General features: G+C 34.7%; 2 protein-coding genes across 2 annotated transcripts; both read left to right on the forward strand.

Moving 5' to 3' along the window:
* The first annotated feature begins 2912 nt into the window (after positions 1-2912).
* LOC145006867 (uncharacterized) lies at positions 2913-3548 on the forward strand. The gene has a single exon (XM_078965893.1). It carries the CDS (start codon positions 2913-2915, stop codon positions 3546-3548), a length of 636 nt encoding a protein of 211 aa, XP_078822019.1.
* Positions 3549-8482: 4934 nt separating this feature from the next.
* On the forward strand, positions 8483-10689 carry LOC145006108 (F-box/LRR-repeat protein At4g29420-like). The gene is made up of 2 exons (XM_078965203.1): positions 8483-8909; positions 9576-10689. The coding sequence occupies exons 1-2, from the start codon at positions 8483-8485 to the stop codon at positions 10517-10519; spliced, it is 1371 nt and encodes a 456-aa protein (XP_078821329.1). The 3' UTR covers positions 10520-10689.
* The last annotated feature ends 5164 nt before the right edge of the window (positions 10690-15853 follow it).

Consider the following 15853-nt stretch of genomic DNA (forward strand, 5'->3'; position numbering starts at 1 on the left):
CAATGACAACAAAAATAAAAAATTATCAGCATATATTTTATTTTTAGTATTTATTTTTATATCTGTATTTCATATAAAATTGTTGAATTTAAAAAGAATAAAAAGTAGAAGGGGTTGTTTTGTAACTCACATCTAATTTAAAGAAAATAAAATGAAAGAAAATAAAAAACAATTGAAATTAAGGAATCCACAAAGATGATGCCACTGATTATGCACTATTCAAATTAATCTAATGATATAAACGTATTTATTCGTGCTAATAGGAGCACCCACAGTCATCACATGAATGCAGACCAATCTAACTAAATAATGCATCATTCATAAGAGAACTCCTAGGGTTTTGTTTAAGGTAATCAACAAAAACTCACTGCTCATGAATATGAAGGCCTTACAAACATCAAATGCAACATAAAAAACTAAATCCTAAAAATTAATATATAGGCAAAGATAATAATATCATCTCATTAAACTGACGCACAAATATCTACATCGGATCACATGAGATAATATTTAGAAGATAACTTTACATTCTCATTAGCGGTAATTTTTAGGCTATGGGAGACGGATGGTCGGAAGTAAACCGGAGATGCAAGAAGACGGACAAAGTTGTTCCAACCACAACCATGTTCGTGACCAACCTTCCGGAGGGATTAAGGCCAGAGGAGCTGTGAAGACCCTTCGCGAAGTTTGGGAAGATCAATGACATATACCTGGCTAAGAAAAAAGACTCAAAGAGAAGATGTTTTGCTTTTATTAGGTACTCAGGAGTAAGGGACATTTTGAAACTGGAAGCCAACATTCAAGGAATTACATGCAATGGGTATAGACTGGAAGTGAACATCACCAAGTATGAGAGGATGGAGAGACAGCATAAGAATTTTAAAGAGACACAATACCAGAGGAGATTTCCAATTCAAACTAGTGGAGGATCATCAACATGGAGAGATGGTAGATCTTATGCGGAGGGGGCTGCCCGGAAGAATAATAAGGCGGTGCAAAACTCCAATCCCCCGCCACCCCCTCCTCATCCCCCGCTTATTACTCCTCCATTACAATTACATACATGTACTTTCATGGAGCATTGGCTTAAAAGTGAATTAATTATAGTAGGTGAAACTCTAAGCTTTGAACATCTAACAAGTCTGCCGATGTCAATATTGGTTGGAGACGATGAAAAATATAATACTAAATACTTAGGGGGGGGGGGGGTGTTAAAGATTGGCATGAGATTCAGGAACCCGACTGATGTTAAACGATTTATGGAATCCTTATGGTTTAAGTGGATTGAGAAAGGTGATAGAGTTGAAATCAAGAATGATCGGATTGCCTGGGTTAAAATTGTTGGCCTCCCCCTGCACCTTTGGGACGAAGAAAACTTCAGAGCAATTATTTCGAAGCTTGGGGTATTTTCCAGTTCAATAGAGATTACTACGAATACGTTGGATGTATCGCATATGAAATTATGTATCTTAACAGAGTCATTAAGTAGAATCAATGAAGAAGTTACTGTGGTTGGAGATAATCGAGTGTTCAAAGTGGGGATCTATGAGGTAGATGATGATTAGAAGCCTTTCTCTAACTCAAAAAACTCAATGGCAGAATCAGAGGAGGAAGAGGAGGAAGATGAGGAAGACGACGTCTCTGATACAATATTCGATTCGGATGATGAGTTGGAGGATGGATAGATTGGACCAGGCGTTGATTCTGATATGAGACCTGGTGTAGAAATCGGAAGAAACTTCCTTGATGATGTCTCCGACGAAACTCCGGCAGGAAGGGCAATAGTCACCCCTTCAAATTCCGGGAATCAACATATTGAATCGCTCAACAATGATGGAATCCATCAGTCCGAATTCATTCCAATCATTAATGTATCTCCTAGGAACTTGGAAGATATGATGGAGGTCAACAATGAAGAGGACGTAGGTGAATCTGGGTCCCCACAAGCATCGTTCGGGTGCATTCGAGACTTAATTCCTAAAGGAATGTTTGGGCCGTTCCCAAACAATGGACCTGGAGTTAGAACTGAGTCCAGTAATCCGGTGGACTTAGAAATGGACCTAAACGGGTCATTTTTTAGAAGAAGAAAGATCCGGCAAACTCCAAATGAACCCCACACTAATGCTGACCAGTCAATTCCTGAGCCTGTACGTCCTTCTCCAAGTCTTCCTGCACATCTGGATCTTAACCGAGAACCAAATGGATCCCTAAACACCGCTCCGAACCTCCCATCTGAAATTTCCCCGTCGACAATACCCAGGAATTCTGAGATGGAAAAAACGGCTGAGGTAGGAAGACTTCTTGGATTTGACATCAGGGATGATTGTGAGATACTAGCAGATGTAATGGGAGATCTTGGTGATCAGATCGGTGTGCAATGAATCTTCTATCAATCAACATTAAGGGGATGGGGGAAACAATGAAAATTAACTGGATTCCGAGACTAAGGTAGAACAATAAAGCTACCCTTATGTGCATTCAAGAAACTCAACTTCAGAGCGGGGTCGATGAAACAATGGTTAGAAACGGATGGGGAGATGACAACTTCGGTTTTGAAGACATTGAAGTAACTTGTAGGTCGGGCGGCAATCTTACTATTTGGGACCGATCATATTTTTCGGTGTGTGAATCAATCAAAGATAGGCATTTTCTGGTGATATATGGGCATTGCTGTGGTTCTGGAATTGAATTTGCTATTGCCAATGTATATGCTCCTCAATCTTTATCGGATAAGTGAAAGTTGTGGTTAGATATGTCCAACTTGATAAAGTCACGTGATGTGATGTGGATTCTTATGGGCGACATCAATGCTGTGAGAAGAAGAGATGAAAGATTAAACTCTATCTTCTGCCCCTACACTGCACAAGATTTTAATAGATTTATCACCGGAGGGGGATTATTTGACTTAAAAAATGGGGGAATTCAAGTACACTTACTTCCAACAAGCAGGTGCAAAGTTAAGTAAACTTGATAGAATTCTTGTATGTCATAAGTTTCTTATCAACTTCCCTCAAGCTTCATGTACAGCCCTACCCAGAGAACAGTCTGATCACTGCCCTATTATGCTTGAACTTAGTTCCAGGGATTTTGGACCTGTGCCTTTCAAGATGTTCAATTCGTGGCTTCTTAGACCTGGTTTCAATGAGGTTGTCATTAAAGCGAGCTCAGATTTCAAAGGGTATGGCGCTGCAGATTCATTTTTACTAAACAAATTAAAGTTCATAAAAAATAGGATAAGAAGTTGGAAGGCAGTAAATCTATCTCAGGAACAAGTGGAGATTGAAACAATCAAAAATCGAATGGTGGATCTTGATAAGAAGGCTGAAAGGAACGATTTAAATGGATCTGAAAAAGCTGAATGGGCTAAGATTTCAAATAGACTCACTGAATTAGAAAAACTGGTGACTGTAGACATCAAACAGAAAGCGAGAATAAAATGGTTGATCGATGGTGATGAAAAATCTCGGTTCTTCCATGGCTTTGTTAAAAATCGCATCAGAAAAAACCACATAAATGGTCTCATGATTAATGGTGTGTGGTCAAATTAGCCGGATGAGATGAAAGCTGAGATCTTCAGATTTTTTTTCTTCAAAGTTTAAAGAAAAATGGAAGATTAGACCAAATTTCAGGAGTTCAAAATTCAAGTCCATCTCAACAGCTAGCAAAGACTTTTTGGAAGGTGATATGTCGATTGATGAGGTGAAAAGGGCAGTGTGGAATTGTGGGGATGACAAGTCCCCGAGGCCTGATGGCTTCACATTCAAATTTCTGAAACGATATTGGAACGAATTAAAGATGGATATCCTAGCATATCTAAAACATTTTGAACTTTGGGGTAGATTTTCTCCAGGTTGTAATTCCTCTTTTATAACTCTCGCAACAAAAGTTAAAGACCCGATCTCCTTGGGGGACTATAGGCCAATCAGCCTAATCGGGTCCTTATATAAAATAATTGCAAAGTTACTAGCAACAAGAATCCGTGTGGTAATGGGGGAGTGCATAGATGAAGTACAAACGGCTTTTGTGGAACGAAGAAACATCTTGGAAGGACCCCTAATTGTTAATGAGATTTGTTCGTGGGGAAAGAAAATCAACAAAAAAAAATACTTCTCTTCAAAGCCGACTTCAATAAGGATTTTGACTCGATGAATTGGAGATTCCTAGACTCGATGATGCAACAAATGAATTTTGGATTAAAATGGAGAGTATGGATAAAGGTATGTTTAGAATCAGCTCGTGCATCGGTTTTAGTGAATGGCTGCCCAACGGATGAATTCCAATTAGAGAAAGGAGTAAGACAAGGAGATCCCTTATCACCTTTTCTCTTCATTTAGTTATGGAGTGATTAAACATTGCGTTAAAGGAAGCAGGGTCAAAAGGAGTTTTTCATGGAATCTCTATTCCAAACTCCAATATACAGCTTTCTCATCTATTCTATGCAGATGACGCCTTATTCATTGGCGAATGGTCAATGCAAAATATAAAAAATCTGGCTAGGATCCTCAAATGTTTTCAAGTATCTTCCGAGCTAAGTGTTAATTTCAACAAATCAAAAGTCTTTGGCATTAATGTGGACCCACACGAGGTTGAAATATGGTCCTCACCATTAGGATGTGGGTCATGTTCATTACGTTTCACATATTTAGGAGTTCTGGTGGGAGCGAGCATGAACCGTAAAAGCTCTTGGCTGCCGGTGATAGAAAAATTTAACAATAAACTCTCCGGATGGAAATCAAAAACATTGAGCTTCGGTGGAAGGATGACTCTTGCAAAGTCAGTCTTGGGGAGTCTACCTACATACTATTTATCAATTTTTGCAGCCCCGTTAGGAGTGATCGATAACTTGGAGAAAATAAGAAGGAACTTTATATGGGGAGGACCTAACAATACTCCAAAAATATGTTGGGTGGCTTGGGAGAAAATAATTGCTCCAAAAGAGGTGGGTGGCCTAGGACTTGGCTCCATTAAAGCATTAAACTTGGCGTTACTCTCAAAATGGAGATGGAAATTCTACCATGAAAGGAGTGCACTTTGGCCGAAAATCATACAAGGCTTACACAATCTGGATGCGGGGCTCACAACTCATATGTCATCTAGATATTTAACTGGTGTTTGGAAAAATATAGATAAATATAAAATTACACTTAATAAAATGAATATTACAGATTCTGATGTTATCCGAAGAAATCAAGCTGAAATTGGATGGAAATCGGACTGCGTGGCAGCTTTAAGGGTAAGGATTGATCGAGCAACTCACTTGATTCCAGATGGTGTATTTTAATGGTGTAAGTGGATTCCAATCAAAGTAAATTTTTTTATTTGGAGAGCAAGAATGGACCGCATGCCAACTGCGGTTGCCCTTGATCAAAGAGGGATACAAGTTCAGTCTACGCAATGTAGTGCGTGTGTCTCAGGAATGGAATCAGCGGACCATTTGCTCCTTAAATGTTCCTTTGCTGCTGATATATGGAACCGGATTAAAGTGCAAAATAAATGGAAAAATCCAAAAATTCTTTTTTTAAATATTATCTTCGGAACTTCAATTAACTAAAAAAATAAAAAAAATCCCGTTTTTTTTTTTTTTTTTTTTTTAAATACGTGAAATATTCTAAATACACCAAACCAAGAAACGAGTCACTAAAGCTTCACTTGGCCAGGAAGAAGACTGAATATGAATAAACTTAGGTTGTATTTGCACATGAGCTAGTCAAATTTGGATTAACAAACACAAGGGTATTAATGCTCAAGAAGTGAAGTTGGCAATTCAGTAGCTACTCAACAAAGTCAATAAGCTGAACCTTGTACTATCAGCTCGTCCATCAAGACTGTCCTCCTTAGGAAAAACAGGTGCTCCCAGACAGTCCAAGAATACCAAGTTTCTTCTTCCTTATTGAACTCGGTATATCAATAATGAATTGCCAACGGGTGTTGAACCAGTTCAATATATGTTTATTCCAAAACCAGAGCACGGGGTATATCTTGATAGTCAGAATCAAATGTTCTTTCAACGCATTGATGGTCTTCCATCTGCTCCCGCTGAGCATTTGTTTCATCTTCTCTTGGAAGGAATTGGTCACTATGAACTAGAAAGAGGATATCATGTGCTAGTATCTCTGTAACTTAGTAGAAGACCAGATGAACTTAAACTTGATCAATTCAGATGGGTTAAGCCTGAGATCTTGAAAGAAGATAACAAGTCCTACAATGGCTCTTTATATGACTCTAAAGAAGATTGGTTTTGACATAATTAGATAAGGGGATATTGTAAGGTCACACCTTATTATATGATGAATCAAACACTCTATACAATTGTCAGTGTCAAAGTATTCATTACTACCATTGCTAACATATCAAGCTTATCAACGTCAGTGCATAGTATAGTTATTTTGTTATAATCTTTTGTATATTAGGTAATGATATAAATAACTATAAAATAGATAGCAGATTCGTTATCATTATAATGAAGATCAATTATTACTATAGATAGGATACTACCCCTTTAATCATGGGATTCACATGTATATATTAGTATGTAATATACATTAGGGTAAACGCTATGTAGAGAGTTCGACTTTGCTTTAATTGTCTTTATGACAACCCGTCTTCTTGGTGAAGACAAAACCGTTTCTTGGTGAAAGAACAATTTGGAGAACTCTTTGTTTTATTTACTTTTTGTCTTTATTTTCTTAGATTAAGTTTTACTTTCATCTTTATACTTGAAGTGTATCCGATCGATATAAACCTTCGGCAACAACCAACATCGTTGCACAATCTTGTAGAGCCTACCATACATATTGTATATAAAGAACGGGGTGGTTCACTGTTGTTTGCTTACAATTATTTGATTGGTTTTGCTTCGCTTGAGTTTTAAACACGGTTATATGCAAATAGTCATGAAGGATAGTTGTCATGTGATATAAGTAATATAATTATTTGATTATTACATACTATGCTTCTAAAAACAATACTTACTTTAGTGCAAAACAATTAATTGGCAGCACATCATGATGTGGATCTTATTATTGCTAGAGCGTAGATCGGATGATGCTCAGTGGACGGCTGTACCATCAGCTTTCAACACTGATACATTTCAATGAAGTGATATGCTTGGCACATTTGTTTCGTGTCATGTATTCTTATCACATTGTGTGACTTTTTGACACCCTACTTTAACCCAACTATTTGCCAACTATGAATATACGTGGAAGTCTCATCAACTTTTTGTCTATTCAGCAAATGAAAACACATTAAACATGCTAGTCGAATGATTAAATTTGCAACAAAATTATAAACTTAGTAACTTAATCGAAAAAATAACACAGATTCAAAATTGAAATTTTGTATAAACTTAATGTCTCACATTGCATTTCTTTTCGTATTTACGCGTACTAAATAATTTTCAAGAAAACAAGTTGATTAATTATAAAAATAAAGTTTTCCTACAATGCTAAAGTATAAATTTTACTTTTATAAGTGTCTTCCAATGCACCGAGTTTCAAGTTACCCGTACTAAAAATCAGAACCAGATGGGGGTACTACAACACCTCTAAAAAAATTGTTTTATGTATATAAAAAAAATTATTTGTAAACATATTCTATATTATTGTACCCCTAGCTGAAGAGATTATATCATGTTTTTTAAAGCTCCGAATATTACAACTATATAGAATGTTTTTTTGATAATGTTTGTATCACATATAAAAATTTCTACCTCCGTCACTACTAAAAATCATGTCGCAACATGGATATCCTCATTGGATTATAGCGTTTTCAAAATTCAAATCTATAAAATCAGGATTTCAGTTAAATTAGACAATGTAATCTTCTAGGTTTTAAATATGTTAGTTTGACATATCCAACATGGTAGTGAATTATAAATAAATAAAAACTCACTTAAACCGTTTTGAATATCGATCAACTGAATATATATATATATATATATATATATATATATATATATATATATATATATATATATATATATATATATATATATATATATATATATTTTGTTTTGAATGAAATACTTTGTCGCTAATGGCTTCAAAACATTTGCGGTCAAACTTAATAAGAATGTCGTTGAAAAAAATGTGTTAAAGAGTCGAAAATGAAAAAAAAAATATTACATACAAAGATTTCTTATACATATGAGGATTAAAAAATAGATAAAAAATACTGTAAATAAAAAGAAAAGAAAAGTGATATTCTATTAATTAATTTATTTATTTTTTACAGAAAACACTCTTGTTTAACCAAAAAGTATGATAATATCTTGGATTATTAACTTTTGAAATGTATTTTGTCCAGAAGTGCTAAGCAATCTTTACAGATAAATGATTTAAATTAAAATGATTTTGTATAAATAGTAAATAGTTAAGGGGCAATAATGAACAATACTCAAAGCTTGAGAAGTAAACGTAAATTGAAAAGGCATAAGTATGTAACAAATCCATTTTCCCTTTGTACATCTTTCACTGCTTGCATGGAGACTCTTCCTGAAATTCTAGTGCTCGAAATACTGAGTCGCGTCGACGACTCGGCGGCCGTAGCTTGCTGCCGAGCTGCGTGGAAGACTTTCAATACTCTCTCTCCAGGTCTTCATTCAATCAATCTTCAATGGCCATTGTCAAGTTACATCGAATCGAGGTCTAGGGTTTCAAATGCTTCAAGTTCTTCCCAAATCACTTCCCCACTCAAGACGATTTTCCTCAATCTTCTATCGAACTTGATAGTTGTTGAATCGGTGCGTATCGGCGTCAAGAACCTGCCCCGAGATCTGTTGCACGTTGACGTTGAAGATAAGGCAAATGATCTGCACCTCACCGATGAGGATTTCATTATGGAGTGGCTGCCTCGGGTTTCCCGATCGTTGAAATCCCTTTCAATTTCTGATTTTTGGGCTCAGTCATGTCACCGTCGATCGAATGTTTTGTCTCTGGTGTCTGCTTACTGTAAGTGCTTTATATGCTGGATCTTTTTTTCTTGTTAAACTATACTTGCTTTTAGTGATGTGAAATGATAAGATCCGTCACAGATCTGATCTTCAATAGCGGAAATTCTGTACCTTTCTAGGGTTGTTAATATCATCTAGTCTTACTTGTTAAACTATAGTTGTTTGCTAGTTATTTGTGAGTTTTTGGCTTTACTAACTTGGCAAACTGTAGTCGATTGCTACTTAATAATCTTGAATTTTTGGCTGAAGTAATTATGATCTTTCAAGAAATGGATAAAATTGGTGGTCAATTGCTGTTCTTTTGTTTACTGTAAACATTTGAGTTTGCATCAACTGTAAGGATAAAGATTCCCTTGTTACCTCATAAACAATGGTTATTTATAACTCTTAATTCTTTCAGTTCTACCGTATTCTTGTAATAAGCTATCAATTCCAATGTAATCAACTGTTTTTTAGAGTCTTTATGATTTGTATTTAGTTTAATCTTTTATCCGGACCAAATTATCCTTGAAAAGGGTTATTAATGATCATCATTTTTCATAATACATGATATGGCATACTGTGAAATTGTTCCTCAATGGGTATTCTTAATTAATGTTCCTGTTTGTTTTCCTTGATTCAGGTCACAATCTTGTTGAATTAGAGTTGAAGAATGCATGGATTTCTGTGGACAATCTGAATCAGATGTTAATGGTAACAAGTTTAACACTCGAATCCATGCGATTAACTGATAAGGAATTAACCCAGTTGAATCAGTCCTTCCCTAATCTTCAAGTTCTTAACTTGATAGATGTTAGAGGACTTAAACTACCCAAAATCTATCTTCGCCACCTAAAAACATGTCACTGGACTATAACTGATGCTCCACCATTTCTAAATGTAATCGCACCCAACCTTATCACACTCAGAATCGAGTGTAAAAAGCCTGCTGCAGTTCGTGTTGAAGCTCCATCGTTAACTCACTTCCGTCTTTCCATTCCTCATGCGGACCCACTTTTAGTCAAAAGGTATGGGACTATAAAAACAGTTTGGATTGAGGCTTCACTCATTTACCCCTTACTTGCTCACTTTCGATATACAGATTCCCTAGATCATCTAACTTTGGATTCACTAGGTTTGATTAAAGGGCCTTTTGGAATATTCAAATTTACCCTACAGAATTTGTTCAATATTTTCCCCAACATGACTTCTTTATGTTTTCGGCCAAGGGCATGGTCGGCATTTGAGGTGAGGGGTAGCATATTTGGGATTGGGATGGAAGGATTGAAAACTTTTTGTGGGTATCTAATGATAGTTAACCTTTCGTTGACCTTATCTTGGGTTGCTTGTGTGTTGGATCAATGCTATAACTTGGTAGATGTCTCTTTACTTATCCACCGTAATGTTTCTTCTAATGTATCGAAAGATTTTATGCGGACATGCATGCTGAGGTGGCCTAAACTAAATTGGAGATGGGGAACATGGGAGGAAGGAAAGGAAGATTGTTGGATAAGTGATGAAGATTTAATGCAAATGTCATCTGACATGAAGCCTGAGTTTCGATGTGTAAAGAAACAAAGAAGTTGAGAAGATGTGGAGAAAGGTATTTTGAAACAAAGAAGTTGAGAAGATGTGGAGAAAGGTATTTTGAAACAAAGAAGTTGAGAAGATGTGGAGAAAGGTATTTAGATGGTTGCATCTTTTGGAATGTTGTTGCTTGTTATGGTAGTATCTTTATATTAATAAGGGGTTTAAAAACGATCGTATGTGGATACTTATGCGTATGCGCATAATATAAGTTTAATGATATGATATTGTTTTCTTTGTCTATATGTTTTTATATATTTAGTTTTTTGCGTTGCATTTTGATGTTTATTAGCGAAAACGTGTTTCAACACTATAGACAAAGATATGAAGTGTACGCATAATTAACAAAAACGTGTTTCTTTTTTGTTTCATTGTTGATGTTATAGAAAGGACATGAGTAAGAGTGAATGGGAATACCTCTTTTGGGAGATAATAGATTTCAAACCACACATCACTCATCACCCATGAGATTTTAGAGATCTCAAAACACCCACCCAACAAAAACTATTCTATCAAACTTAATTAATGGTTGGATTTGGAGTCCTTAAAAGGTTCATTAGGTTGGATTTGCATGTTTCTTTTGGAGATGTAAACAAAGTATGATTTCGGGAAGCTTGAAAATGTAATTCCTTCAATGTACCGTGTGCTTCATGTACGCTTTCAACGACTTTATGAATGGTTTTGATCTTCATGAGTTTAATTTGAGTGGGCATAAAGTATACATGGGCGAATGAGTGTGCTACCAAAATGAGTAAACTAGAAAATATCATTTTTTTGTTATTTTCTTAACAATTGGCCAAATGTAGTTGTGGTTGTGCTTCATATGAAGCTTTCCAATCACTTCTCGACTATTCTCTCTTGCTTATTCCAGGATTTCGGCCTACCCCCCCCCCCCCCCCCCCCTCCCCCCCCCCCTCCCCCCCTCCTAGATTCTTGAACTTTTGGTTGTTGATTAATGGACTCTCAGATGTTATCGAAGCATGGTTTTTTATTATGATTCATCGTAAATCGGATTGTGTTGTGGCATGTATAATTAAAGATGTCAAACATGAGATTAATGACATGCAATATCTTAAATTCGAAAACAACAATGATATGAATATTTCCAATAAACAGGTTGACAAAAATAAGTACTTGACCAGGACTCGAGATCTTGCGTACTCTGAAAAGTTGGAAAATAAATTCATTAACAAAAGAAGTGCTCAACTAAGAGGTTGTTGACAATCAAGATTTTAAACAAAAAGCTATGATTAAATGGGAGATCGAACAAGCCGAAATTTCCAATTTAACAATAATGAAATGTGTGAAAGAATTAAAGGGTTTTCTTAGATGGACAATGTATTTATGATCCTTCTAATATCAAATTGGATGCTTTTCGCTTTTTTGTTGACAAGTTCAATGAAAATTGGGCGTCTCATTGAAAGTTTGTCACTAATTTTTTCTACAATCATTTTAACGAATCAACCTCCTTTAGTAACAGATGAAATTCGTATTTTATTATGGTTTCCCGCAAGGTCAAATACCTTATCATTCATAGAGATTTCATGATGATGAGTCTTGTCGGCTCCATATAAAAAAAAATAGGCAAAGTCTTTGCTTTGCAACTTAAGAAAGGTGATCTATTTGGTGGTTAGTATGTATCATTTTGTGAGCATCGAATGAAAAAAGTACCTTTGATGGTATTTGAGAAAGCGTTTGATTTGCTTAGCTAGTACTTTCTTGACTTCATAATGGAGCACATGAGGTTTAAGGTGAAATTAAGAGGGTGTATTAGAGGATCTCCTTATCTATATAGTAACTGTTTCATTGTAATGTCCCTTCATCAAAATATCCATATATGTATTCATGCAATGACTATGAGTGCTCAAAATACAAAGTTTCCAGAACTAGAGAAATGCTTTATCCATCTTACAATTTAATGAATGTGAACTATACCCTAATTTTCAATGGTTAAAGAAAAAGAGGCAATAGACCATGAGTGAAGCAACATACTGACGATATCAACCCAAACAATTTTATAAAAAAGGAGTATGATTGCCCAACCAATGATTAAGTTACTTAAACCGTTTGTACAATAACCATCAATGATAAACTCAATAACTGTTGGTTCCTAACTTCTCAATCAGCAACAAAATTACATAAATAACACAAATAAATTACTCAAAAACCAACTATATTATTGATAATCAGTTTCATACATTCCATAGATAACTAAAAACAAGTAATGGTTATGAACACACTCTTGAAAATAACTTTCACATAGAAAGCAATTAAATACAACACAAAAGACTAAAACTATCAAAACTCTACATTACATAAATACCAGGTCCAAGTCATGATAAATAACCAAAAAGAATCAGAGAGTCTTTATACATACTAGGAAACATTACCCTCTCTTATTAAATACAACACAAAAGACTAAAACTACTAAAACCCTACATTTCATAGATACTAAGTCTAAGTCATGATAAATAACCAAAACAATCAGAGTCTTTCCACATACCAGGAAACATTACATTCTCTTGAAGTAGATATGATCCTTATCACAAAGTATACAGATCAACAATAACAATACTTGAGACATGTTGTTGGGTCTTCAACCTTCACGTTGAGGTTCTCCGTGTCGGTGTAAACACACGTCGAAGCCATTACCTTCATATTTGGCAATGATTTGATTCATTAAATTATGGGGTTTGACCACATAATCTCTCCTAATTTGATGATGTCAAAACCATACAAAAGTAAAGCGATATAAGTGTTAGATGCAATTTATGCATCTTTTCAAATAGTTTTTATTAGTATTTTGAAACATATTTTATGACTTTATGCTCACTTTAGTGTAAGTAATGGTCACCTCATTTTTTCACAAGAATTCACATACTATTCTTATTTTATAACATTTTAATTTCATGTATTTAGAGTGAAAAAGTATTTTGGAAACAACTTGGATGCATTTTTGGAACTTAGTGGAGCTAAAAACATACGAAGAAGCTAGAAGTTAGATTAAATTTGCTAAAACTAAAGATGTCGAGTCTGAATAATATGTTTTTACCATTAAACGACCGTGTAACTCAATCACATGATTTTGTTTTCACTTTACAAGATTTTTGGACCACTTAAAATACAATTTGAAATTCTCGAAGGAATTACACAATAGTGTAACTCCATTACACGATCATGTAACTTTCCGACAACTCTGAAATGCCGAAAAAAAATATTTTTATCACTTCAAAATCATTATATGACCACATTTTCCCATTACACAATCGTGTTTCTACATCACATGATCATGTTTTGGTCCGGAAGTCGTAAAATGACATCATACTTAACTAAAAGTTTGTCTAGAACATTTTTTGAATTATTTGTATTTTAAAAAATTCAACGCTATTTGCCCTAGAATCCTTATATGACAATACATGTTGCCGATAAATGCCCTTCTAGTCTTCCTAAACAAGTCAGACTGCTGCATAGCCAACCCAGATGAAATTCGAACGATTTTCGGCAAATCTGACGTTTAGAGGCAAGATACGAAGATCTAGAGATTACAATCCGACTAATTAGTCTAGTTAGTTTAGTTTTATCGTTTAATTAATTTATTAGTTGTAGATTGTTTTTTTGCACGTGTGGTTGAAAACCCTATTTTCAAGTAATGCAAAAGACTGGTACTTTAATTTTTATGTGATTAATTTAAGATTTGATTTATAATTTTTGTTTCTATCTAGTGGTTTCATTTTTGTGCTTCGTAAATGTTTTATTTTGATTTTTTTCTAGAATAAACAATTAATCTAGGTTTAAATCATTAGTTAACAAGGTGTTAAAATTGGTAATTATTTTAATCGAGCGATAACAAATTCGTTCCTTATTGGTATTTAAATATGTTATAAACTAAAAATCACATATTTTTATGCTTCCGAGCTTGTGAAAATTAATTGATATTGCTGAAAATTTTACATATAATTTAAAGCCGTTGTTCTGATTTGATTAAAAGTTTGTTTAATTTAGTTACCAAAAAATTAGGTTTAATTAAAAACCTTGTTTTGGTTAATTAACTAGATAAAAGAAACTTGGTAGAGCTTATTAGTAGTTTTTAGTGTTAGATTCGGTAGAATCGTATTTTAAATAACTAGCTAGATTGACTACATAACTAGGAGAGTCGCAACAGAACCGAAACATTTTATTATTATTGAATTTCAATTAGTTATTTCACTGCAAATTTTATTTATTAATTCTACAACAAAACCCCTTTTTTATTTTTTGTTTTTGACTAATATATGCTTTATGCAAAAAGGCATTGACTTTTAGACTTTGTTCCTGTGAATTCGATCTGCTTCCACGTGTTATCTTTTAGTACATTCAAACAACGATATTTTATTTGTTTAGAGGTAGACAACGCATTTAACAATATGTCTATTATAGAAATTCTTTATGGGATTTTGCTTGGAAAGCAACAAACCCTTCCATGACAGCCTACCCAAATATCTAGGGTACCATTATGCATGAGTACCACGTCATGCCATTATATTATATAACATAAGTTGGCATCGAATGTTACCAATCAGAGTGGGTTTCTTTTATGTGATTCATGCAAGTTAGATGATCTCGTTAGATGTAGACACCGAATGTTAGCATGCTATGTTGTGGACACATGTTCAAATAATTCCCAACTTATGTTATACAAAACATTCTGTGAAAATCACAAGTAATAAACGACATCCACCAATACATCATTTAGGTAATAATTTTTTTTATATATATACACTACATAGACCATAAATTTTGGGCCCCCTGGAGACGTGGGCCCTCGGCGGTCGCCCGGGTTGCCCACCGTCCGGATCGGCCCTGCGAGGCAATTCATCATTGCTACAAATTTAGTATAACAACTTGTAGTTTAACCACCTCTCTTTTATGTGGTATCTTTCTTGACTAAATGACATGGATGAAATCATTCTCATAATACTTAAAGGTTCCCATTATTGATTACAATTAGAAACCATTGATAATTGATTTCAAAATATCTAAATCATGATCATGTATTATCATCGGTTCTAATTATTGAGTGTGCCATGTATATCTCAGCTACAAAAGGGACACATTATATATTCCTTACTCGCATGTTGCTACATGCATCCATCATATATAATGATTAAAATTATTATCCATCGGATAAGATGGTGGTGGATTATGTCATAGCGTATGTACACATGTTTAGATTAATAAGTATCATCTTCAAGGATATAGTAATACATATGGGTGAAAAACCACTTGCGATGCCAATCATGTAGATATTTTAACATTGAACATTTCCACCAATTACTCAAAACAAATTAAAGCATG

Source organism: Lactuca saligna, chromosome 7, assembly GCF_052625555.1.
Source record: "Lactuca saligna cultivar CGN05327 chromosome 7, ASM5262555v1, whole genome shotgun sequence".
Classification (NCBI taxonomy): domain Eukaryota; kingdom Viridiplantae; phylum Streptophyta; class Magnoliopsida; order Asterales; family Asteraceae; genus Lactuca; species Lactuca saligna.